The sequence below is a fragment of the Zophobas morio genome, unplaced genomic scaffold, assembly GCF_036711695.1.
Source record: "Zophobas morio isolate AGI-343-1 ecotype UQ-CSIRO unplaced genomic scaffold, CSIRO_AGI_Zmor_V1 ptg000054l, whole genome shotgun sequence".
Classification (NCBI taxonomy): domain Eukaryota; kingdom Metazoa; phylum Arthropoda; class Insecta; order Coleoptera; family Tenebrionidae; genus Zophobas; species Zophobas morio.
Window position 1 is genome coordinate 4,372,232 of NW_026972159.1, and position 25,626 is coordinate 4,397,857.

General features: G+C 31.2%; 1 protein-coding gene across 2 annotated transcripts in view; it reads left to right on the top strand.

The window, feature by feature from the left end:
* Positions 1-25,626, top strand: part of Nachralpha4 (nicotinic Acetylcholine Receptor alpha4) — a 313,703-nt gene that overhangs the window by 287,034 nt on the left and 1,043 nt on the right. For both annotated transcript variants that reach the window (XM_064074499.1, XM_064074500.1), the window contains 3 exons: positions 6,328-6,474; positions 6,677-6,820; positions 13,517-13,754. In XM_064074499.1, the coding sequence (XP_063930569.1) occupies positions 6,328-6,474; positions 6,677-6,820; positions 13,517-13,754 (529 nt within the window). The remainder of the gene's footprint in view (positions 1-6,327; positions 6,475-6,676; positions 6,821-13,516; positions 13,755-25,626) is intronic.

A 25,626-nucleotide genomic window follows, 5' to 3' on the forward strand; every position in this document is an offset into this window, starting at 1 on the left:
CCTTGAAAGAAAAAACACCTAGTGCTTTCAAGATTCTTTCAAATCTCTTCAAAAATAAAGCATATCACGGCCCCGCAGAATCCATTCTAATTTTAACAAGAAAAATCAATACCCGATGCCTCCATGATTTTTCAAATTCCCTCAAAAATACATCAGGGATCTCTAAGATTTTTTCAAATTCTTCAAATTCTTTCAAAAATAAAACTCAAGAGGCCTCCAAATTCAAATTTCTTAGGTAACAAAAATAGTAGAACCTCCTCAAATTCTTTGAAATATTAAACACCAAGAGCTTTTAATTTTTTTTAATTTCTTCACGAAAAAACACCAATACCTCCGACAATTTTTTCGCATTCTTCTAAAACAGAGCATTAGGTGCCCTCAAGATTAATTCTAATTTCTTCAAGGAAAAAAATCAACCGAGACCCCGAACACATTTTCAGATTCCTTAAAAATAAACACCAGCTGCCCTCAAGTTTCTTTCAAATTTCTTCGAAAAAAAGTCCCGAGATTCGGAAAATTTTTCTAAACTTCAAGATCACACAAGAGGTTCCTAAGATTCTTTCAAATTTCTTTAAGAAAACAATCCCCCAGGAGCCGCAAGATTCAAATTTTCTCAAAAAAAAAAAAACATCTGCCCCCCCCCCAAGATTTATTTAACTTCCTTTGAGATAAAAGACCAGGAGCCCTTAGATTATCACAATTTTTTTCAAAAATGAAAAGCCTCCAAAATTCTTTCAAACTTCTTCAGTAACAAAAAAACAACATCTCCCAAAATTGTTTGAAAACAACCCCTGAAATTCTTTCAGTTTTTTTTTTCAAGAAAATCCAACAGAAATCATTAAAATTATTTCTAATTTCGTCAAGAAAAAAGAATCAGTTCTCTTAAAGCAAACACCAGGTGCCTTCAAGATTCTTTCGAATTTCTTCATGAAAAACACACCATAGGTCATCAAGATTCTTTCTAATTCCTTTGAGAAAAAAGAACACCACGAGATTCTTTCAAAATTCTTAAGAAACACCAGGTGTCCCAGGGACTCCTTCAAATTTTTTCAAGAAAAAAAAAGAACACTCGTGACTGAAATTAAAACACAATATACTTTCAAATTCCTTGAGAGAAAAAAACACTAGACGCCTTCAATACTCTCATTTAAGTGTCTTCATATCACATCATTCTAAAAGCATTCTTTCTAATTTAAAAAAAAAAAATAAGCCGAATATGGCCTCGAGATTTTTCAAATTTTCTCAAAAAAAAAACATTAAGGGCCCCCAAGATTCATTTAACTTCCTTTCAGATAAAACACCAGAGGCCTCCAACATTCTTTCAAAGTTCTTCAGTAACAAAAAATAGTAAGGTCTTCCAGAATTCTTTCACAAATAAAACATCAACAGTTCTCAAAATTCTTTCGCATTCCTTTAAAACAAACTATTAGGTGGCCCCAAGATTCTCTCAAATTTATTCAGAACAAACCATTAGAGGTTACCCTTTAAGACAAAAGAAGACCACGAAACCCTAAGATTATTTAAAAATTCTTAAGGAACCCTAGGTGTCCGAAGAATTCTTTCAATTTCTTAAAAGAAAGGAACATTCGTAACCCCTAGATTCTTTTACTTCCTTCAGGGAGAAAAATACCCCCTAAAATAATTTCTAATTTCTTAAACAAACATTAATACCAGGGACCATGAAGATTCTTCAAATATCTTTCAGAAAAAAACGCCAGGAGTTCCGAAGATTATTTCAAATTTCTTCATTTAAAAGGAACATCGAGACCTTCCAATCTTCTTTCAAAAATAAAACACCAAGAGGTCTCAAAATTATTTAACATTCTTAAAACAAAAAAAGCATTAGGTCCCTCAAAATTCTATTAAATTTATCGAAACCAAGACATAAGAGGCTCACAAAATTTCTTCGAAAAGAAAACGCCACGAACAATCAAATAGTTTAAAATGTTTTTTCAAGAAAAAAAAAAACACCGGAAGCGTTCAAGATTTTTTATAATTTCTTTAAGAAAAAGAGAAACCGAGACCCGGAACACACTTTCAAATTTCAAACACCAGATGTCCCCAAGATTTTTTAAAATTTATTCATGAAAAATACTCCACATACCCTTCTTTTTAATTCCTTGAAGAAAAAGGAACAGCAGGGAACATTAAGAATATTCAAATTTTTAAGAAATACCAGGGGTTCCAAGGATTCTTATAAATTCCTTCAAGAAAAAAAACACCACAAACTCCTAAGATCATTTCTAATTTCTTTAAAAAAATAAACACCAAGCATCCTTAAGATCCTTCAAATTTCGTTCTGAAAAAAACGGCAGACAACTCAAAGATTATTTTGAAATTTTTTCAAAAATAAATCATTGGAAGTCGAAAATATTCTTTGAAATATCTTCAGTTACAAAAAACACCGTGGGCTTCCAACATTCTTTCAAAACTAAAACAGCAAGAGGCCTCAAAGTCTTTATAACATAAAAAAACATTATGTGTGAAACATCGAATGGTGGAATGAACGAAATAACGGACAATCGAAAAATGTAAAAATTTCAAATTGAAACATGGAAAAGTCTGAAAATTCACAAATATCGAAAGATCGACTGATCGAAACTGAAAAAGATGGAAATATTGAAAGATCAAAAAATGATGAAATACCAAATTTGAGCATGAAATATAAAAATGAAAAATCGAATAATTCGAAAATCCAAAACTCGAAACATTCCAAAAATCAAAAAATTCGAAAATCCAAAAACCGAAGATCGAATGGTCCATATAAAAAAAAAAATCAAAATGGAAAAATATGAAATGGAAAATTTAAAAAATAGAACTATAGAATGATGGATTGGTTATAAGATTTACTAATCGAATGGTAAAAATATCGAAAAATGTAAAAATTTGAAACTGAAGTAGCGAAAAATCCGAAAATCCACAAAAATCGAAATATCGATTGATCGAAAATATAGAAAGATGAAAAATTCGAAGTATCGAAAAATGGAAAAAAGTCAAATTGAAATTTCTAAAAATCGAAAAATTGAAAAATGCAACAGAAAAATTGATAGTCCAAAAATGAATCGAAAAATTCGAAAATAAAAATATCGAAAGATGAAAATATCGAAAGACTGAATGCTCAAAAGAATGAAAAATCGAGAAATGGAAAAATATTCACTTTAAAAGCTTAAAAATTAAAAATGCAAAATCGAAAAATTCGAAAATAAAAAAAGTCGAATGATTTAAATATGGAAACAACGAAAAATCGAAAAAATGAAAAATCGACAACCGAGAAATCTAAAAATAACCAATTATCGAAAAATACGATAATTAAAAAACTAAATGGGGAAATATTCAACTGAAAAATTGAAAAATCTGAAAATGAAAAATCGAAAGATCGAATAATCGAAACTGAAAAAGATGGAAATATTGAAAACTAAAAAATGATAAAATATCAAATTGAAAATGAAATCCAAAAATGAAAAATCGCATAATTCAAAAATTCACAAATCTAAAAATTCGAAAATCGAACGATCAAGATGGATAGGTCATATGATCCACTGATTGAATTATTGAAATTTCGAAAGATGGAAAATTCGAAGTATCAAAAAACGGAAAAACGTCAAATTGAAATTTCTAAAAATCGAAAAACGTCAAATTGAAATTTCTAAAAATCGAAAAAATTGAAAAATCCAACACAAAAATTGATAATCCAAAAATGAACCGAAAAATTGGAATGATCGAAGGATTCAATGATCGAAAGATCGAAAAATGGGGAAATGCTGAACTGAAAAATCTATAAATCTGAAAATGAAAAATCGAAAGATCGAATAATCGAAACTGAAAAAGATGGAAATATTGAAAGATTAAAAAATGATAAAATATCAAATTGAAAATGAAATCCAAAATTGAAAAATCGCATAATTGGAAAATTCACAAATCTAAAAATTCGAAAATCGAACGATCGAGATGGATAGGTCATATGATCTACTGATTGAATGATCGAAATTTCGAAAGCTGGAAAATTCGAAGTATCGAAAAATGGAAAAACGTCAAATCGAAATTTCTAAAAATCGAAAAAAGCGAAAAATCCAACAGAAAAATTGATAATCCAAAAATGAACCGAAAAATTGGAAAATAAAAATATTGAAAGATGAAAATATCGAAAGGCTGAATACTCAAACGAACGAAAACTCGAAAAATCGAAAAATATTTACTTTAAAAGCTTAAAAATTAAAAATGCAAAATCAAAAAATTCGAAAATCAAAAAGTCGAATGATTTAAATATGGAAACATCGAAAAATCGAAAAAATGAAAAATCGAAAAATGAAAAAATCAAAAAGTGGAAAAACAGTCAACCCAGAAATCTAAAAATAACCAATTATCGAAAAATACGATAATTAAAAAACGAAATGATGAAATATTCAACTGAAAAATTGAAAAATCTGAAAATGAAAAATCGAAAGATCGAATAATCGAAACTGAAAAAGATGGAAATATTGAAAGATTAAAAAACGATAAAATATCAAATTGAAAATGAAATCCAAAAATGAAAAATCGCATACCTCGAAAATTCACAAATCTAAAAAATTGAAAATCGAACGATCGAGATGGATAGGTCATATGATCTACTGATTGTATTATTGAAATTTCGAAAGATAGAAAATTCGAAGTATCGAAAAACGGAAAAACGTCAAATTGAAATTTCTAAAAATCGAAAAAATTGAAAAATCCAACAGAAAAATTGATAATCCAAAAATGAACCGAAAAATTGGAAAATAAAAATATCGAAAGATGAATATATCGAAAGGCTGAATGTTCAAACGAACGAAAACTCGAAAAATGGAAAAATATTTACTTTAAAATCTTAAAAATTAAAAATGCAAAATCAAAAAATTCGAAAATAAAAAAGTCGAATGATTTAAATATGGAAACATCGAAAAATCGACAAAAATGAAAAATCGAAAAATGAAAAAATCAAAAAGTGGAAAAACACTCAACCGAGAAATCTAAAAATAACCAATTATTATCGAAAAATACGATAATTACAAAACTAAATGGGGAAATATTCAACTGAAAAATTAAAAAATCTGAAAATGAAAAATCGAAAGATCGAATAATCGAAACTGAAAAAGATGGAAATATTGAAAGATTAAAAAATGATAAAATATCAAATTGGAAATGAAATCAAAAAATTAAAAATCGCATATTTCGAAAATTCACGAATCTAAAAATTCGAATCGAGATGGATAAGTCATATGATCTACTGACTGAATGATCGAAATTTCGAAAGATGGAAAATTTGAAGTATCGAAAAATGGAAAAACGTGAAACTGAAATTTCTAAAAATCCAAAAATTGAAAAACCCAAGAATGATTCGAAAAATTCGAAAGATTGAATGGTCAAAAGAACGAAAAATCGAAAAATTGAAAAATATGCAATTTAGAAGCCGAAAAATTCAAAAATAAAAAAGTCGAATGATCAAAATATGGAAACATCGGAAGACCGAGAAAATGGAACAACACGTCAGAGACTCCCAAAATTCCTTCAAAAATAAAAACACCACGCACAATCAAATTGTTTCAAACTCTTTCAAAAAAAAAAAACAGCAGCAGCGTTCAAGATTTTTTTTAATTCCTTCAAAAAAAAAAAAAAAGAAACAGAGACCCCGAACACACTTTCACATCCCTTAAAAAACACCAAGTACCCCCAGGATTCAATTTTTTTTAAGAAAAAAAGCACCAGGGTTTCCGAAGATTTTTTTTTATTTCTTCATAAAAAAAAACTCCACATACCCTCAGGATTCTTTGTAATTCCTTTAAGAAAAAAAAAACATCAAGCATCCTTAAGATCCTTCAAATTTCTTTCAGAAAAAAAACGCCAGGAATCCCGAAGATTATTTGAAATTCCTTCAAAAATAAAACCCTGGAAGTCGCCAAAATTTTTCAAATTTCTTCATTTACAAAAGACATTGTGGGTTTCTAACATTCATTCAAAAATAAAATATCATGGTCTCTCGCGTTCCTTTAAAACGATACATTCAGTGCCCTCAAGATTTTCTTAAATTTATTCATAACAAAACATTAAAGGTTTCCAAAATTCGTTCAAAAATAAAGCACCAAAAATCTCTAAAATTAGAATTTCAAATTCTTTCAAGAAACAAAACAGCAGGAATGCTTAAAATTGTTGCTAATTCCTTCAAAAAAAAAAATAAATAAACTGGACACATTTTCAAATCCCTTATATTCAGAAGATTTTGATAAATAATCCGCTGTATATGAAAATTTCATCAACGAAAATAGTTTTCACCCACGCACATTTCTAATTTCTCTGTTTTTCCTCTTCCAGCATATGCGTCACCGTCGTCGTCCTCAACGTCCATTTTCGCTCGCCCCAAACGCACAAAATGTCACCATGGGTGAAAAGGGTGTTCATACACATACTACCAAGACTGCTAGTAATGAAAAGACCCCAATACATATTCGAAACCAACAGGTAATCAAATAAAAACTCAAAACTAACTAAATAACGTGTTTATTACCACCACTTGGGGCTCTAAATTAACAGTTTTGCCGCCCAAACGTTGCGCTAAATGTGGTGTTTTATGCCTTCCAAACACGCCACGCTCCTCCTTGCATATTTAGGCAACCAAAACTGTGTCCAAACACGCTGTTGATGATTTCGTTTCGTGATACAGGTCCATGTCTAGTCGGTTCTTAATCCGGGGCCGGGAGCCATCGACTTGTCTTTACCCCTACCACACGACGATGCACAGGGACGAGGGTAGCCCGAAGAGGAGGTACCCCAGCAGAAGCCCATCCAAAGAAGACTTATCTCCTAGGTAAAGTAAAATTAATCCTGTTTTACACATTGTACATGGGAGCTTAAAACTGTGGCCGATTGTTTTGTGCCCCAGATGCCATGTAGACCCATCGGTCTATTCATGTCCGGAGCGTCAAACAAGCGGATCGATGTTTTTGCAATTATTAAACCCAGAAGCTAAATTCCATCAAGTTGAACCTTCATCTGAACTGAAAGCAGCAGTATTAAAAGGCAATTTCTATTGTTAAGCCCATTATTATTCATCACTTCCACTTTGAGACGTGGATGGAATCCGGATACAGCGAGAAGTAGTTAAAATTGTGAAATAAGTTGATTGTATTCGCTACTCTTAAGAGACGAGCGGCTAATTAATATTCAGGATAACGGAAGTTTACGTCGAAATTATTGCCACTAAATAATCACACTTATCGAATTTTGACATCGCAGGGAGGGGATGGTTATGCCGCAACGAGATAATTAAACAGTTCGTAGAAAATCAGCTAGAATTAACTAAATTTTAAACATAAGTGAGTTTTTGTTTATCGAGTGTAAGCTAAGGAAGGGTTGTAATCTAGGATTTTTATTAGGTAGATAATCTCCGAAACTACCACACCAATTTTGTCAAATTTTGTATTGCCATCCATATTTTTGAAAAAAAAATCAAAATTGTTTAATATTTTTCAATTTAACTTTGAAACTACAAAACCCAATGCTCTGAAATTTTGCACAAGCTTTAAGATTATCATAAGCATGGTATATCGTTAATCAAAGTTCGCTTGTCCACTCCCAATACAGAGTGACTCAAAAAAAAAGTTATGAGTGGAGCAGTTTATTCTACTGATTTAATCAAAAACGTCCCACTCCATTTTCCCGAAAATTTGGGAATACTGTAATTATTAATTTTCACAATTTTTCGTTTATCCTTTTTCTCCGAGATCACAATTTTTCGAGTTTTCATTTCCTTTAATTTTTCAATCCATTTTGGTTTCATAATTTTTCGTTATTGTAACTGTAATTTTTTCAATTTTTCGATTTCACGACTTACAAATTTTTCAGGTTTTCCTTTCTTAAATTTTTCAATTTGCAAAATTTCGATGTCACAATTTTTTATTCTTCGATTTTTAGTTTCTCAGTTTTTAATCTTCCGAACTTTAAATAAGATTTCAAGTTCTTGATTTTTATTTTTGTCCTGTTTTTTCATTTCCTTTGAGTTTTCAATGTTCCTTTCAATTTTGTATTTCGTTTATTCAATTCACCAAATTTTCAATTTTTGATTGTTCAGTTCATCGATTTTCTAATTTTTTAGTTTCTCAATTTTGCCATTTTTGGATTTCTCAATTATTCATTATTATTTTACAACATTTCGTTTTTTCGATTTTGCACTTTTTCGATTTTTAAGTGTCTCAACTTTTAATCTTTGGATTTTTCAATTTTTTGTTTCTTCAGTTTATCACGAGTTCTTGATTTCAAATTATTAGATTTTTCAAAGTTTCATTTTACACCTTTTCGTTTTTTATTTTTGATTTCTCAGTTTTACCAGTTTTGCAATTTTTCCATTTTTATGATTCGAAAAGTAAAAAATTGAAAAATTCAAAAACTTTGAAAACATTGCAAAATTTAAAAACTGAAAAAACAGAAGTTGCAAAATCGGAAAAGTGGAAAATCGACAAACTGAAAATCGAAGAAGTGAAGAAACGAACGATTCAAACACTGGAAACTAAATCGAGAAACTTACAAATCGAAAAATTAGAAAGAAAAACCGAATCGAATCGAAAAATAGGAAAATCCAAAAATTGAAAAATCGAGTAGGTAAATGAAAAAAGATTTAAAATTCAATAAATGAAAAATGGACAATTCTAACATTGTAAAACTAATAAATTAAAAAAAAATTAATGAAACAAAAAACTGAAAAATCGAGAAACTGAAAAATCTAAAAATGAAAAAACGACAAATTACAAAGAGAAATTATAAAATATGAACATTGAAAAACGGAAAAATTGAAAAACCGAAAAATAAAAAACTGAAAACTCGTTAACCTGCAAATCGAAAAATTGCAAAAACTGAAAACTAAAACATGCAATTATGGGAAAATCAAAAAATTAAAAAATTAAAAATTTTTAAAATGAAAACTCGAAAAGTTGCATATCGTAAATTTAAGAAACACAAAAAATGAAAAATTGAATAAACGCAAATGAAGAAGAAACAAAAAATTAAATAAAATGAAATTGAAAAAAAAAAAATTGTAATATTGAAAAATCGAAAAATTGTAAAAATTAAGAAAATAAAAACCGGTATGAAAAATCGCAAAGCGAAAAATTGAAGAAATGTGAAATTGATGCAGTGAATTTTAAATTGAAACAAAATCTAAATGTGGAAGAAAAAAAAATTAAAGATCACAAATTTAAAAACTGAAAAAACGGAAAACTGATCCACTTAAAATTGAATATTTGAAAAAATAAAGAAAACAAAATAGAAACGAAAAATTACTAATCGAAAAACTAAAAATCGAAAGACTAAGAAAAACAGTTTTAAAATTCAATAAATAAAACTGGAAAATTCTAAAATCGTAAACGTAGTGAATTTCAAAAAATTATGATTATTATTGTAAACATTTAAGATGAAAACTAGAAATATTGCAAATCAAAAGTTAAAGAAACAAGAAACTTAAAAATCGAGAAACTGTAAAATCTAAAATTGAAAAAGCGAAATATTAAACAATTTAAATTTCAAAATTCGAAAAACTAAAAGCAGAACAATTGCAAATCGAAAAACTGAAAAATCCAAAAATTGCAAAACGAAAAACCGAAACAAAAAATTGCAAAATAAAAAAATCGAAAAATTAAAAAACTGAAAACTTGTACACAAATCAAACTGCAAATCAAAAAATTGCAAAACTGAAAGCTGAGACATGCAGATGTTCAAAAATCGAAAAAATAAAAATTTTAAATTTTGAAAATAAAAACTCGAAAAGTTGTGTATGGTAAAATTGAAGACATAAGAATGAAAAATTGAAAAATTGAAAATTAAAAATAGAAGAAAAGAAAAATTGAGCCAACTGAAATTGAAAAAAATAAAAAAATACACTGTTGGGATAATGAAAAACCGCTAAATTCTAAAAATAAAAAAATAAAAAAACCGGTTCGAAAAATTGCAAATCGAAAATTTGAAGAATCGAATAATTAAAAAATTAAAAATATAAAAACTAAGAAATTAGAAAATATTGAAAAATCTAAAAAGTGAAAAAACGAAAAATTGCAAAATCGAAAAAGTGGAAAATCAAAACATTTAAATCGAAATACTGAAAAAATAAAAAATGGAAACATTGAAAAAATAGATTATCGAAAAACTGAAAAATCGAATAAATGAAAAAATTTAAAAATCCAATAATTGGAAAATGGAAAAATTCTAAAAAACTAAAATTGAAAAAGTGAAAAATTGCAAACCAAAAAATAGAAGAAACGAAAAATTAAGAAAATGAAAAGTGAAAAACAAAAAAATATAAAATCGGAATAATGAAAAATCGCTAAATTGAAAAAATCAAGCAAATAAAAAACCGTACGAAAAATTACAAATCGAAAATTTTAAGAATCAAATAATTAAAAAGTGAAACATCAAAACTCGAGAAATTTTAAATCGATAAATCGCAAAACCCAAATCTTGAAGAAACAAGAAAAAGCGAAAAATTGAAAAATCGCAAAACGAAAATTTGAAAAAAAAAATTGTAACATCACAAATCTGAAAATTCAAGAAACGAAAAACTGAAGCAATAAAGTTGAATATTTGAAAAATAAACAAAAATAAAAAAGGTGAACTGAAAAAACGAAATATTGCAAATCAAAAAATTGAAAAATTATAAATGGTAAAACTAAGAACACAGAAAAAATTGAAAAATTTAAAAAGTGAAAAAACGAAAAATTGCAGAATAGAAAAAGTGGAAAATCGAAAAACTGCAAATCGAAGAACTCAAAAAACAAAAAATGGTAATATTGAAAAATTGAAAATCGAAAAACTGAAAAATGGAATGAATGAAAAAATTTTAAAATCCAATAATTGAAAAACTGAGAAACTGCAAATCAAAAAATAAATGAAACGAAAAATTTGGAAAACTGAAAGCGAAAAGAAATAATTGAAATGGGGTAATGAAAAATCCCAGATTTTTTAAAATAAAGTAAATAAAAAAAGATACGAAAAATTGCAAATCGAAAATTTCAGGAATTGAACAACTAAAAAAAGAAAAGTTGAAAACTCGAGAAATTTTAAAATTTGTTGAATTGCAAAATCTAGATGCCGAAAAAACAAAAAAACGAAAAATTGAAAAATTGCGACGCGAAGAATGAGAGAAATGAAAAATTAAAAAAAATCATTTTAAATCGAAAAATCGCAAAATGTTGAAGAAACAAAAAAAAATGAAAAATCGCAAATCCAAAGATTGAAGACACGAAAAATTGAAGCAATTAAAATTGAATACTTGAAAAAAATAAAGAAAATAAAAAACTGAAACAAAAAATTGCAAATCGAAGAACCAAAAAATTGAAAAATTAAAAATCTATAAACTAAGAATTTAGAAAATATTGAGAAACTTGAAAAGTGAAAAAACGAAAAATTATAAAATCAGAAAGGTCGAAAATTGAAAAATTGCAAATCGAAGGACTGAAAAAACCAAAAATGGAAACATTGAATAAATAAAAAATCGAAAGACTGGAAAACGGAATAAATGGAAACATTTTTAATCCGATAATAGAAAAATGAGAAAATTATGAAATCGTAAAATTGAAAAAGTAAAAAAATTTCATATCACAAATAAAAGAAACAAAAAATTGGGGAAACTGACATTGAAAAGACACAAACATATAAAATAGAAATAATGAAAAATCACAAAATTGTAAAAATGAAAAAGAAAAAAAACGGTACGATAAATTGCAACTCGAAAATTTGAAGAATTGAATAATTAAAAAATGAAAAATTGATAACCCGAGAAATTTTAAATCCAAAAATCTAAATATTGAGGAAACAAAAAAAAATGAAAAATTGAAGAAACGAAAAACTAAGAAATCAGAGAAAATTGAAAAATCTAGAAACTGAAAAAACGAAAAATTGCAAAATCGAAAGATCGCAAATGAGAGGACTTAAGAAACGAAAAATGGAAGCATTGAAAAACTAAAAATCGAGAAACTTAGAAGTAAAAAAAAATAATGAATTGAAAAATTCAAAAGAAGAAAAAACGAATCGAAAATTGGAAAATCCAAAAACTGTATAATCGAAAAATTATAGACTCGTCAAATTTATAAAGTCGAAAAACCTTAACACGGAAAGATGCAAAAAGATGCAAAAATTGAAAAATTAAGTGACGAAAAATCTAAAAACTGAAAAATCGAAAAACTCAAAAGTCGAATAAATGGAACAGTTTTAATATCCAATAATTAAAAAATGAAGAAATTTTAAAATCGTAAAATGGAGAGAGTGAAAAATTTTAAAAATTATAATTATTATTACGTATACATTTAAAATGAAATGTAAAAGATTTTTTTTGTAAGTCAAAAATTGTAGAACCGAAAAATTGAAAACTCGAGCAACTGGAAAATCTAAAATTGAAAAAACAAAGAAATTGAAAGATCAAAAAGCTGAAAAATCAGAAAATTGAAAAGCCGAAAAATTACAATTCGAAAAATTGAAAAATCAACCAAACATTGAATTATTTCATCCCGAAAAAAGAATAATTAAAAAATTATAACATTGAAAAACTAAAAAAATAAAGAAAACAAAAAATCGAAAATTGAAGACATCAAAAATTGAAAAATCAAAAAAAAACTGAATACTCGTGAAACTGCAAATCGAAGAAAGTTAGTAAATCGAAAAATTCTACAAAATTTAAAAAGAAAAACTTGAAATGTTGCATATCGTGAAATTTTAGAAACAAAAAATGAGAAATTGAAAAATTGCCATTCGAAAAATTGAAGTTACGAAACATTGAAAAAAACTGAAAAGAAAAAAAATTATAAAATCGAAGCATTGATGAATTGAAAAATTGTAAAACTAAAAAAAACGAAACGAAAACTTGCAAATGAAAAAATAAAAACAAAAGTCGCAAAGCGAAAAATGGAAGAAGTGGAAAATTAAAAAAATTAATATTGAAAAAGCAAAAAGTTATAAATTTTGGACATTGAAAAATCTAATAATTAAAAAAATATAGAATGGAAAAATGAAACGAAAAATTGCAAATCAAGAAATTAAAAAACTAAAAATTGCAAACTCCAGAAACTCAAATAAAAAAACTGCAAAATCTAAAAATGGAAAAATTGAAAAGTTCTTTTTTAATTTACAGAGGTTATCAGAAAAGAAAAATCGCAAAAATTGTTTATGTTTTTTATTGGGGTACACTTTAGGAGTAAGGGAAGTTCTCTCGAAACACCCTTCGACCAATTCTCTTTCTGCGAATACCCCACCCACCCGCCCCCTGAAATTAAATTTAACACCTACAAGACGTCACCCCGCCAAATCTACGTGAAGCCTTTTTAATTTAGCTCCAAACGGCGAAAAATGTCCACCCCCGCAAATATTAATCTCGTCAAAACCCCGCTTTCGGCTGGAAATCTCGCCGGCTGGCCGGCACGCATCCACCCGTTTTGCAAAAAGCCCACATCATGAAGCCGGTGCTCGGCGTCTCTGTCCCTCGCCCTTAACCCACTTATTGATCGTGCAATTTTTCCGTTCGCAGCTTAGAAGACGGCGGCCCTTTCGGCGGCAGCTGTCAGATTCACGGCCCCGTGGCCCCTTTGCCGCACTCCGAATCCGAAGACTTGACGGTATCTGGAGAGGCCGATAATGGAATCAAAAGCCCGGTGCTGCGAAATCCTGCCTTCTCGCATTCACGGTGTCCTCCCGAAATACACAAATCGTGCTTCTGCGTGCGATTTATAGCGGAACACACCAAGATGTTGGAGGACTCCACAAAGGTATCTGTGCGTTGTTTAGGGGCATTGTTTTCGCCGGGCTTAGGCTTAGTATAAATTATTGGAAACATGGAGGAAGTCGTGCGGAGCTGAGTTCAGGCATATATGCTCCCCGTTCTGAAAATGTTCGCCTCGAGAAGTCTGTTCAATTATTATTCTGAACATAAAGTGTAAAAAATTTTATTTGGATTATATCCTGATGCGAAGTGCTCCATCGTGACCTCTTTTCTTGAATAAGAAAGTGAAACTCTACCGAGACTTGTAACTGAGCACCAAAACGACAATAAGAAGCAGTCTTTTATGCCGGCACGACACGTTCTTACACGTTTTTTCTTCCTCCGTCTAATATTTCCCAGCAAAAGCTTGCACTAACAACCCTGTTAAAATTAAAATTGAAGCGTTATTTACACATCGGCCGCATAAATCACGCTGTTTAAATACACAATTGTACTGTTGTTATTTTTATTCAAATGAATTCAGTTTTTCGTCTTACATTCGTTCTCATTCTTCGAGTTCCCTGTCCGAACTTTGCCTTTCAAATGGCATTTAAATGATGAACCGAATTTTTGCAAACGAGAACAAGCTTAACTAAATTCTCTGCCTTAAAATACTGCTGGAGACGTTTTGTAAACTTTTAAGGTCGTTTAAATTCATTTAAGATCTTGTTACTTTTTTCGGGATAACGTTAACAGAGTTCCAATTTCTCCACTTGGAATTCTTATTCGCGTACAATTCGAGCGACGATCGTTACGCCGAGCATCTTCCTATCGAGATAAAATGACAGGGTGTCAAATAAAAGTCATTGCCGTACACTATCGATTCGCTAATGAAGGAAAGCGAGGCGGCTCGCTGCGCTTGCTCAAAGGGAATGACTTGTTTTAATTTCGTTTGGAAATTAACGGCATTTTTGCAAAGAGAAAAGCTAATCAGATTCGGGGAGCTTACAGATATTTATTATTAAAAAGCGCTACCGAATTAAAGATGTAGATTCACAAAAGTTACTTTTATTTTGTTAGAGTGTATAGTCATTTTTAAAAGGAAAGTTTTGCATACTTACTTTTGAATGTTCTCAAGTTTGTTCGTTCAATATTTTATTCAGCCGTCAGGACAGTAAAAGAACCACAGATAAACTTGTAAAAATTTCTGGTCAATTACTGATAATGGAACTATCCCCTGAAACTGAAATATAGATCCATAATTGAGAGTTGAGGGTGAACTATAAAAACCTAAAAGTCGTGCTACACCAAACCTACTAAAATTTTAAAGGATGAAGATCTTGTGCTAGAAACCATGTCAAAGTTAAAATCTCTTTTTCGTCTTTAGTAACGTGAGGTTGATTATGATTATATTACCTCCTGATTTTCTGTCTAAAGATTTTAGGGACTTCGTTTGAACTGTTTTCCCATTGGTGAAGTCAGGTCAGAGTTCAGGTTAGCTCAGGTCAGGTCAGATCGGGTCAGGTCATGTCAGGTCAAGGAAAGCCTGAACAAGCCAAGCTAGGTCAATTTAGGTTAAATTAAATCAGCGCATCTCGAATCGGTTATCATAAAAAGAATAAAATTGTCAGATTTAATTTTCATCGTTTTTTTGAAGAAACTATATTTTTTGACTATTGTTCAGGGTTGGCAGAACTTGTGTCTAAACAATTGTCAACCAATTTTTGTGTAGGAACTTGGTAAATCTGAAGATTCATTCGTTACATCTCCCATTATTACAATCTATATACAGAGTGGCCCAATTAAAACGAAACAGACGGGACCGTACGCGCTCTCCTTGATTATGTGAAAAATGCTCGAACAGGTCGATTTCTGATTCAAGGGGTACGTACAACGTTGCTAGTTTCGTATATTTGTATGGAGGTGAATGGAGGTCATTTTCGACATCGCATCAAAAATCGACATGTTCGAGCATTTTACATATAATCAAGTACGGTCCTGTCTGTTTTGTTTTATTTGGGCCACCCTGTATATAAAAGGCAATGACCTATCACCGCCCAGTCCAAACCGCTAATGATAGAAATTTGAAATTTGAAGAGAATATTTATTTTATACTGGGGGCATCGTTTAAGAAGGGATTTCTCGAAATTATTTCTCTAAGGGGGCGAAAAGGGGTAGTAAAGTTAGTATAGGACCAATATTTTTACTGTAAATTTACATTTTTACCTGAAACTTGGTATTAATGCTCTTTAACACAAATAATGAAACACGCATTTAAACATTTTCTAAGATTGAACCCCTAAGGGGGTGAAATGTGGAAGCTAAGTATGAAAAAAATATTTTTTTGGTAATGTGTACTTAAAACTTGGTAATAATACTCTTCAATTTAAATAATGAAACACGTATTTAAGCATTGTCCGAGATTCAACCCCTACGGGGCGAAAACTGGTGGCCACGTTTATATAGGAGAAATATTTCTACTGTAAATTTTTACGTGAAATTTGGTATTAATACTCTTCAACAATAATTCAAAAATAGAAAAATTCTATAATCATCAAATTGAAAAACTGAGAAATTGCAAATCAAAAATTTAAAGAAACGAAAAGTTTAGAAAACCGAAACAGAAAAAACAAAAAATATAAAATGTGTATAATGAAAAATCGCAAATTTTTGAAAATAAAAAAAAGGTACGAAAAATTGCAAATCGAAAATTTGAAGAAACAAAAAAAAACGGAAAATTGAAAAATTGCAAAGCAAAAAAAGAAACGAAAAATTGAAAAAATTAATTTTAAATCAAAAAATCCCAAATGTTGAAGAAACAAAAAAAAAAGAAACGAAAAATTGCAGTCGAAAAATAAAAAATAAAAAATTGAAAAATCGAAAAATTAAGAAATCAAAAAAAAATTAAAAACGAGAAATTGCAAAATCGAAAACGTGGAAAATGGAAAGATTGCAAAATGAAAGACTGAAGAAACGAAAAGTGGAAACATTGGAAAACTAAAAATCGAGAAACTTAAATGCCGAAAAAATTAATGAACCGAAAAATCGGACAGAAGAAAAAGACGAATCGAAAATTGGAAAATTCAAATTGCATCAAAAATCGACATGTTCGAGCATTTTTCATATAATCAAGTACGGTCCTGTCTGTTTCGTGTTATTTGGGCCACCCTGTATATAAAAGGCAATGACCTATCACAGCCCAGTCCAAACCGCTAATGATAGAAATTTGAAATTTGAAGAGGATATTTATTTTATACTGGGGGCATCGTTTAAGAAGGGATTTCTCGAAATTATTTCTCTAAGGGGGCGAAAAGGGGTAGTAAAGTTAGTATAGGACCAATATTTTTACTGTAGATTTACATTTTTACGTGAAACTTGGTACTAATGCTCTTTAACACAAATAATGAAACACACATTTAAACATTTTCTAAGATTGAACCCCTAAGGGGGTGAAATGTGGAAGCTAAGTATGGAAAAAATATTTTTTTGGTAATGTTTACTTAAAACTTGGTAATAATGCTCTTCAATTTAAATAATGAAACACGTATTTAAGCATTGTCCGAGATTCAACCCCTACGGGGTGAAAAGTGGTGGCCACGTTTATATGGGAGAAATATTTCTACTGTAAATTTTTTATGAAACTTGGTATTAATACTCTTCAACAATAATTCAAAAATAGAAAAATTCTATAATCATCAAATTGAAAAACTGGGAAATTGCAAATCAAAAATTTAAAGAAACGAAAAGTTTAGAAAACCGAAACAGAAAAAACAAAAAATATAAAATGTGTATAATAAAAAATCGCAAATTTTTGAAAATAAAAAAAAGGTACGAAAAATTGCAAATCGAAAATTTGAAGAAACAAAAAAAAACGGAAAATTGAAAAATTGCAAATCAAAAAAAGAAACGAAAAATTGAAAAAATTAATTTTAAATCAAAAAATCCCAAATGTTGAAGAAACAAAAAAAAAGAAACGAAAAATTGCAGTCGAAAAATAAAAAATAAAAAATTGAAAAATCGAAAAATTAAGAAATCAAAAAAAAATTAAAAACGAGAAATTGCAAAATCGAAAACGTGGAAAATGGAAAGATTGCAAAATGAAAGACTGAAGAAACGAAAAGTGGAAACATTGGAAAACTAAAAATCTAGAAACTTAAATGCCGAAAAAATTAATGAACCGAAAAATCGGAAAGAAGAAAAAAACGAATCGAAAATTGGAAAATTCAAATTGCATCAAAAATCGACATGTTCGAGCATTTTTCATATAATCAAGTACGGTCCTGTCTGTTTCGTTTTATTTGGGCCACCCTGTATATAAAAGGCAATGACCTATCACCGCCCAGTCCAAACCGCTAATGATAGAAATTTGAAATTTGAAGAGGAGATTTTATACTGGGGGCATCGTTTAAGAAGGGATTTCTCGAAATTATTTCTCTAAGGGGGCGAAAAGGGGTAGTAAAGTTAGTGTAGGGCCAATATTTTTACTGTAAATTTACATTTTTACGTGAAACTTGGTATTAATGCTCTTTAACACAAATAATGAAACATGCATTTAAACATTTTCTATGATTGAACCCCTAAGGGGGTGAAATGTGGAAGCTACGTATGGAAAAAATATTTTTTTGGTAATGTTTACTTAAAACTTGGTAATAATGCTCTTCAATTTAAATAATGAAACACGTATTTAAGCATTGTCCGAGATTCAACCCCTACTGGGTGAAAAGTTGTGGCCACGTTTATATGGGAGAAATATTTCTACTGTAAATTTTTACGTGAAACTTGGTATTAATTCTCTTCAACACGTATTTTAGACGTTTTCGAGGTTCCACCCCTAAGAAGATGAAAGGGGGTGACAAAATTTGTATGAGGACAAATATTTTTATGTTCACAAATTTTGTTTATGCCAAGAATAATTGGTATATCCCAAAATAATGAAAATTTAAAACTATCGAATTACAATCTTGGTTTTTTAGGTGAAATTTAAAATTGGATTATTTTTCTATATTAGTTTTTGAGCCTGAAAAATTTAATTTTACTGGAAAGTTTTCCCTTTTACATTTTTTACTTGAAGCTTGGTAATAATGCTCTTCAACACAACGAATCGTCTGCGCTAGTTTTTTATATTAAAAATCAAAGACTTTCCCCATTCCACTTTTCTTCCCACTGAATTGACATTTTTGGTTTAGATATTTTGGAACTTAATTTTCAATCCGATATATATTTTTCTTATTCCATTTACATTTGTCCAACCTGACCTTGGTGGAAACTTTCCTATACTCTGATAATTTTTAAGAATATTTTCTTTAGTTTATATTGATCTGATCTGAACTTATTAGCCTGCTATAACCTAGACTTACTTTTATTTGGTTTTCTCTAACCTATCTTAAGTTGACCTGACTTAATCTCAGTTGGCTTGACCCGATATGCTCTGGACTACTTTAACCTAGCTTTATTTTACATGAGCTGATTTGATCTTAGTTCATTTAACCTGACTTAACTTACCCTGATTGGACTTAACATGACCTGGATTGACCTAACACAATTTAATCTGATCTTCCTTTATCAGACCTAACTTCACCTGGTATAACCTGAATTTGTTTATCATTTTCTGACATGACCTGACGTGATCTGAAATGTTCTACACTTGAGTTGGTCTATTCTGATTTGACTTAATTTTACATGACTTGACCTGGGACTTATGTAATATGACCTGCACTGACCTTAGATAACTTGATTGTATCACCTGGCTTTATATGACCGCATCTCGCCTGTCCTGAGGTGATCTGATACGACCTCGACTTACCTGACTTCGCCTGATTTGACCTAGCCTTGTTTGGCATTACGTGACTTGAGCTGACGTGATCTGATTTGACCTAGACTAACTTCAATTGGTTTACTGTAACCTGACTTAATGTTGTATGCCGTGAGATAATTTGGCCTATGAGTTTCTGAACTCATGTGATATAAGCTGGACTTACCTGATTCGACTTGGTCTGACTTGGCTTTATATGACCGCATCTAGCTTGCCTTGATTAGCATTTTCTTATATGATCTGACATGATCTGATATGATCTAGGCTTATCTGATTTCGCCTGGTCTGACGTAGTCTTACTGACATGATTTGATATGGCCTGTATTTAATTGAGCTGCTCTAGTCTGACTTGACTTAATACTACATAACCTGACCTGATTAGACCTGGGACTGCCTGATTGTATGACCGAACCTGGCCTGTTCTCACTTAGTATGACTCTGTCTTAGTATGATTTGGTCTCGTTTGATCTGATCTAACGACTTAATAAAACTTTTGACTACGTAGATCGTAGACAATGGTTTATTCCACATACAGGTTCATCCAGTAGACAAAGCTTAGACCACAATGTTCCTTTACCTCCAAAAACAAGATCAAATAACAAAATTTATTGTGCGTCAAAGCCCAAATACTTAACAGAACTTAACACTCCGGCTTGGATTTCATCTAATTAGAGCTTGTCGAGGTCAGGTCAGGTAAGGTCAGGTCAGGTCAGGTCAAGTCAGGTCAGGTCAGCTCAGGGCAGGCCAAGTCAAATTGGGTCAAATCAGATCAAATCAGATCCACTCATGTCATTCCTTTCGGCTTTTAAAGATCCTTTTGGCGCCTTGTCCTGATCCCCAAATTTCGGGAGGATTTAATTGGTCCACCATTAATGGCCCTAAGGATTTTGGGGTTTATTCCCACGTTCTTGCGACCAATTCTCTCATCTTGTGAATGGACCCTCAGAGTATTCGGGAGTATATTTATTTGCTTTTAGTTATAGCAAATAAAACTATTGTTTTCTGTTTTTCCCGATGGTGGAGGTTTCCTCTAGTTCCCAAAATCTAGATAGCTGACCTGATTGGACTTTTTTTTAATACCCCAATGGGGGGGAAGGAAATCTTCAAAAAGCTCCCCGCGGGAACGCATTCAATTTCTGCCTCACTAAAACCCCTCTCTCTTGTTTCCAGGCCCTGGTCCCGTTTATCACTTCCATCAGAGCCCTGTATTGTAATTTCTTCTTATCTAGAATCTGCTGCCTTCTTGTTCTTCCTCTCTCTCGTCCTTCTTTTTTTTTTGTCTTATTATTTTCGTCACGTATTCTTCTACGATCTCCCAGTTTTCTTCGCTGTCCAGCATTTTGTCAACGAGGTTATCTACTTGTAGCTTGGTTTTGATTTTCTCTTGTCCCCATTTTCTGGGCACCCATGGTTTGATGTTCCCAATTAGGCTATGTGTCCACCTTCCCTTCGTAGCGTTTTTCCACTCATTCTACCATTTAATGAGAGTTGTTTCTTTGATTTTACGTCTGTCTGCTTTGTCAGCTCTCGGTTCTTGAATAGCTCTCTACATTTTTCGGTTTTTAAAATCTTAGATTTTTCGATTTCTCGTTTCTTCAGTTCGTCGATTTTTATATTTTGTCAATTTTTGGATTTTTTTAATTTTAGATTTTTTAATTTTTTGATGCCTCGATTTCTCAATTTTTCAGTTTGTCGATTCATTGATTATTTCATTTAATTTTTTTCAAATTTTCAATTTTTTTTATTTCTCGTTTTTTTTTGATTTTTCTATTTTTCAATTGTTCGAATTTTTCGATTTGGATTTTTCGGACTCTCGATGGCGCAATTTTTCAATTTTTTAATTTTAAATTTTTCGATTTTTGAAATTTTCGAATTTTCAATTTCTCTATTCTTTAGCTCTTCGATTTCTGTTTCAATTTTTCGAATTTTTCAATCTTAAATTTTTCATTTTTTTGATGTTTCGATTTCTGGATTTTTCAATTGTTCGATTACTGGATTTATCGAGATTTCAATGTTTCGATTTTCCGATTGTTTGATTTCCCGTTTTCTCGATTGGTCGATTTCCCGATTTTTCGACTTTTCAATTTTTCGTTGTTTTTTTTTTTAAATTAATATGTTTCAATTTTATAATTTTTAATTTTTCGTATCGGATATTTCAATTTCTCAATCTTTTCATGTTTCGAATTCTCTATATTCATTTATTCAATTACTCGATTTTCCGATTTTTTTTTATTTCTCGGTTTTCCGATTTTTCTATGTTTCAATTTTTCAAATTTTTAGATTTTCAATGTTCGATTTTTCGAATTTTCGATTTTTCAATTTTTCAGTTTCTCAACTCTTCGATATTTCAGTTTTGGGATATTTCAATATTTCTATTTTTCAGTTTGACTCAATTTTTCAACTTTTTAAATTTGAGATTTTTCCATTTTATATTTTCCAAATTTTAGATTTTTTGATGTTTCAATTTCTCGATTTTTCAATTTTTCCGTTCTTCAGTTTTTCGATACTTTAATTTTTCGATTTGTGAAATTGTCGATTTCTCGATTCTTTAGTTCTTCGATTGCTCTTTCTCAGTTTATCGAGATTTCAATATTTCGATTGTTCGATTTCCCGACTTTTCGACTTTTCAATTTTTTGATTTATCGTTTTTTTTTTTAATTTAAAATTTTTCAGTTTTTCAGTTTTTAATTTTTTCGCAATTTTTAGACAACTTTTTTAAAAGTGAAATTTTTTTCAACGCCCCCCCCCCCTTCTTCAAATTTCGGTCAAATTTTGACATTTTCTAAACTTAACTGAACACTTTTTCTGGTAGAATTCGAGCGCTAGAACTCACTTCGGGTATCGTTTCTTTGATAATTTCCACCGTTTTGCCGGAATCGACCGCTGAAAAATCGAAATTTTTTTAAATCTTCAAAAATTCGAATTTCGTACCGTTTCTTTCGAAAATGTTGCGCCGTGACCATCGATACGCTATATTTTTGGAATCAGCATGCCGAGATCTACGTCCCTGAATTTTTTCGCAATTTTTAGACAACTCTTTTAAAAGTGAAATTTTTTTCAATGGTCTTCAAATTTCAATCAAATTTTGACATTATCGAAACTTACCTAAAAACATTTTCTGGTAGAATTCGAGCACTCGAACTCACTTCGGGCATCGTTTCTTTGATAATTGCCACCGTTTTGCCGGAATTGACCGTTGAAATATCGAAATTTTTAGAAATCTTCAAAAATTCGCATTTCTTTAAAGCAACCTATATTGAACCTGATCTTTTGATGAATATTATTTAGCTGACAATGAAAATTCTACCTAATCCGTCATAAATCTATTTAACATCAAGGAGAACGACGTAATAAAAGCCATCAAAAGACTGAAACCAGCTATGACATCAAGTTCTGATCAGATCCCAACCTTCATAATTAAGAATTGTACGTTCCAAATTGTTAAGCCACTCCTATTAATAGAGAGCATCAACAAGGCTTTTAAATTGTAGATCAACAAAGACAAATTTTTAGCAAAAAAAACATTTAGCAAAATTAGTCTTATCTTAGCAAATACTAGCCCCTCCCACCCGCCCTTTATTTTTTTAGAGAATGTCTTTTGGCAAAATCAGTCCTATCCTACCAAATACTAGCCCCACCCACCCGCCCTTTATTTTCTTAGAAAGTATGTCATTTGCCAGAATCAGTCTTATTTTGACAAGTACTACCCCCGCCCTTTATTTTCTTAGGGAATAGGTCATTTGCCAAAATCAGTCTTATCCTAGCAAGTACATACTTACCTGAGTTCGCCTGATATGACCTGGCCTTATTTTAGCATTGTCTAATCAGACCTGACACGATCTGATATGACCTGGACTTAACTGAGTTGGTCTAGACTAACTATGCCTAAGTACTACATGACCTGACCTGACCCGACCCGACTTGGTTCGACATGGCTTTATATGATCGGTTCTAGCCTGTCTTGACCTGATATTATATATCCTTGGTTAATTTTGATCTAATCTGCCTTTATTTGACCTGATCTGATGTGACCAGGTGTAATAGAACTTATGACCGCGTGGACAATACCTAGTTTATTCCACACACAAATTGATTCAGCACCTAGACTAACCTGATTTGGTCTAGTCTGACTCGACTTAACATTACTTGGCCTGACTTGGCCTTCCTTACCTGATATGATTCCGAGTAACATAACCTGACCTAACTTGACCTGGGACTTCCTGTCCTGATGTCATATGACTTGGACTGACTTGATCCAACTTGGTCTGACCTGGCTTCCTAAAACCGGATCTGGCCTGTCCTGATCTAATCTGATATACCCCTGGCTTGGTATGATTTGTTCTTGTTTGACTTGATCTGACGTGACCCGGCGTAATAAAACTTTAGTGGTTTATTCCACACACAGATTCATCCAGCTGGCAAGACCAAAATGTGATTAAAAAATATTGGTTTACCTCCAAGAACAAGGGTTGATTAAATATCCAAAGTTATCGTTGTGCATCCAAAGCCCAAATAGAGAACGAACATAATACTCCGGCTTGGATTTCATGTATTTCGGGCTTTTCGAGGTCAGGTCAGATCAACCCAAGTCAGATCTAGTAAGGTCAGGAAAAATCCTTTTGACGTCCTTTCCCTGATCTTCAATTTTCAAGAGGACTTAATTGGTTCATCGTTAATAGTCCTGTGGACTTTGGTGTTTGCTCCCAGGTTTTTGCAACCACTTCTCCCATCTTGTGAATTGACTGTCAGAATACTCGGGAGTGCCTTTATTGGCTTTAATTTACAGCAAATAAAACTCTTGTGTCCTGTTTATTCCCGATGGTGGAGGTTTTTTGGTACCAAAATTTTAGATAAATTTGACCATGGAGTGATAGATCGTTCTGAATTCCTTGAGGTAGCTTCTCCTACTTTTTTTGGAAACGGTACTCATTTGATAGATCTTGTATTTAGCTCTCGTTCTACTTATAAAGCTTCCAGTGGAGATCTCTTTCTGAAATGACTCTGGGTTTTAAAAAATCCTCAGTGGGTTAGACATGGTCAAGAAAGTCTATGATCCATGATCCCGTCTTAACAAACCCGCATAAGAACACTGTAGATCTGATCTGACCTGACGTGACCTGACCTGACCTGACATTTTTCTAGCTATGCGTTTGGCATATTCCAACCATGATGATACCGGGCTATTTGAATTAAATCACCTAAGGGTGAAATAGGGACTGTCATGACTTTATTTTCGAATATTGTGAAGACCAGATTTCATTTTCAGGTGATCTTACTCTTGGTCATTCGAATTTAGAACTTATAGAAGGTCATCTGATTTATGAGCAGCCACCGTCTGATCTTGCTACTAAAACCACAGAGTTTTCATGCGTCAAAAGAATGACCTTTGATGGATCCTCTAATTGTCCTGATGTTCCTCAACTAATAGATCTTGTATTTGGCTCTTATTCTACTCTCGTAAAGCTTCCGGTGGGCACTTTTTTCTGAAACTATAATTTTCGGCCATCTCCTTTGGTAGGTCTTAAAACATCCTCAGTGGGTTAGATATGGTCAAGAGGGTCCATGGTCCATTATCTCGTCTCAACAAACCCGCATTCACCTTGGGGTTACCCTTAAAGTAGTGCTTCGTTCTACAATAGCACACTTAGTTTCTGTTTCGCTACTGCTTTCTTTTGCTCCTCATGGTTCTTGTCTTTCCCTTGGGCTTGAGTAAAAAAAATCCTAGCTTCCTGTGAATTACCATCTTTGGGCTTGATGAAAGATTTCTTCCAGAAGGAACTTTTGACGGTAGTCTTTTTGATATTTAAGAGTCAAAGTAAGCCCATTAGCTAGACACAAAATCTGGTAGTACTATTGTGGGTACTTGTCTCGTGCATTCAGAGAATAAGGCCCCAATTTAACTTTTTATTTTCGAAAATTGTGTAGATCATCTAAATTATATCTTTGCGCTCCTTCCAGAAGGAACTTTTGCAAATAATCTTGTTGCTGTTTTATAGCCAAAATGAGCCGAATAGCTAGAAACAAAACCCGGTAGTACCATTATGAGTACTTTTCTCATGTGTTCAGAAGAATTAGACCAGAATTAATGATCTAAGAGTACCAGTTAGATTAATTTGGTGTAAACTTT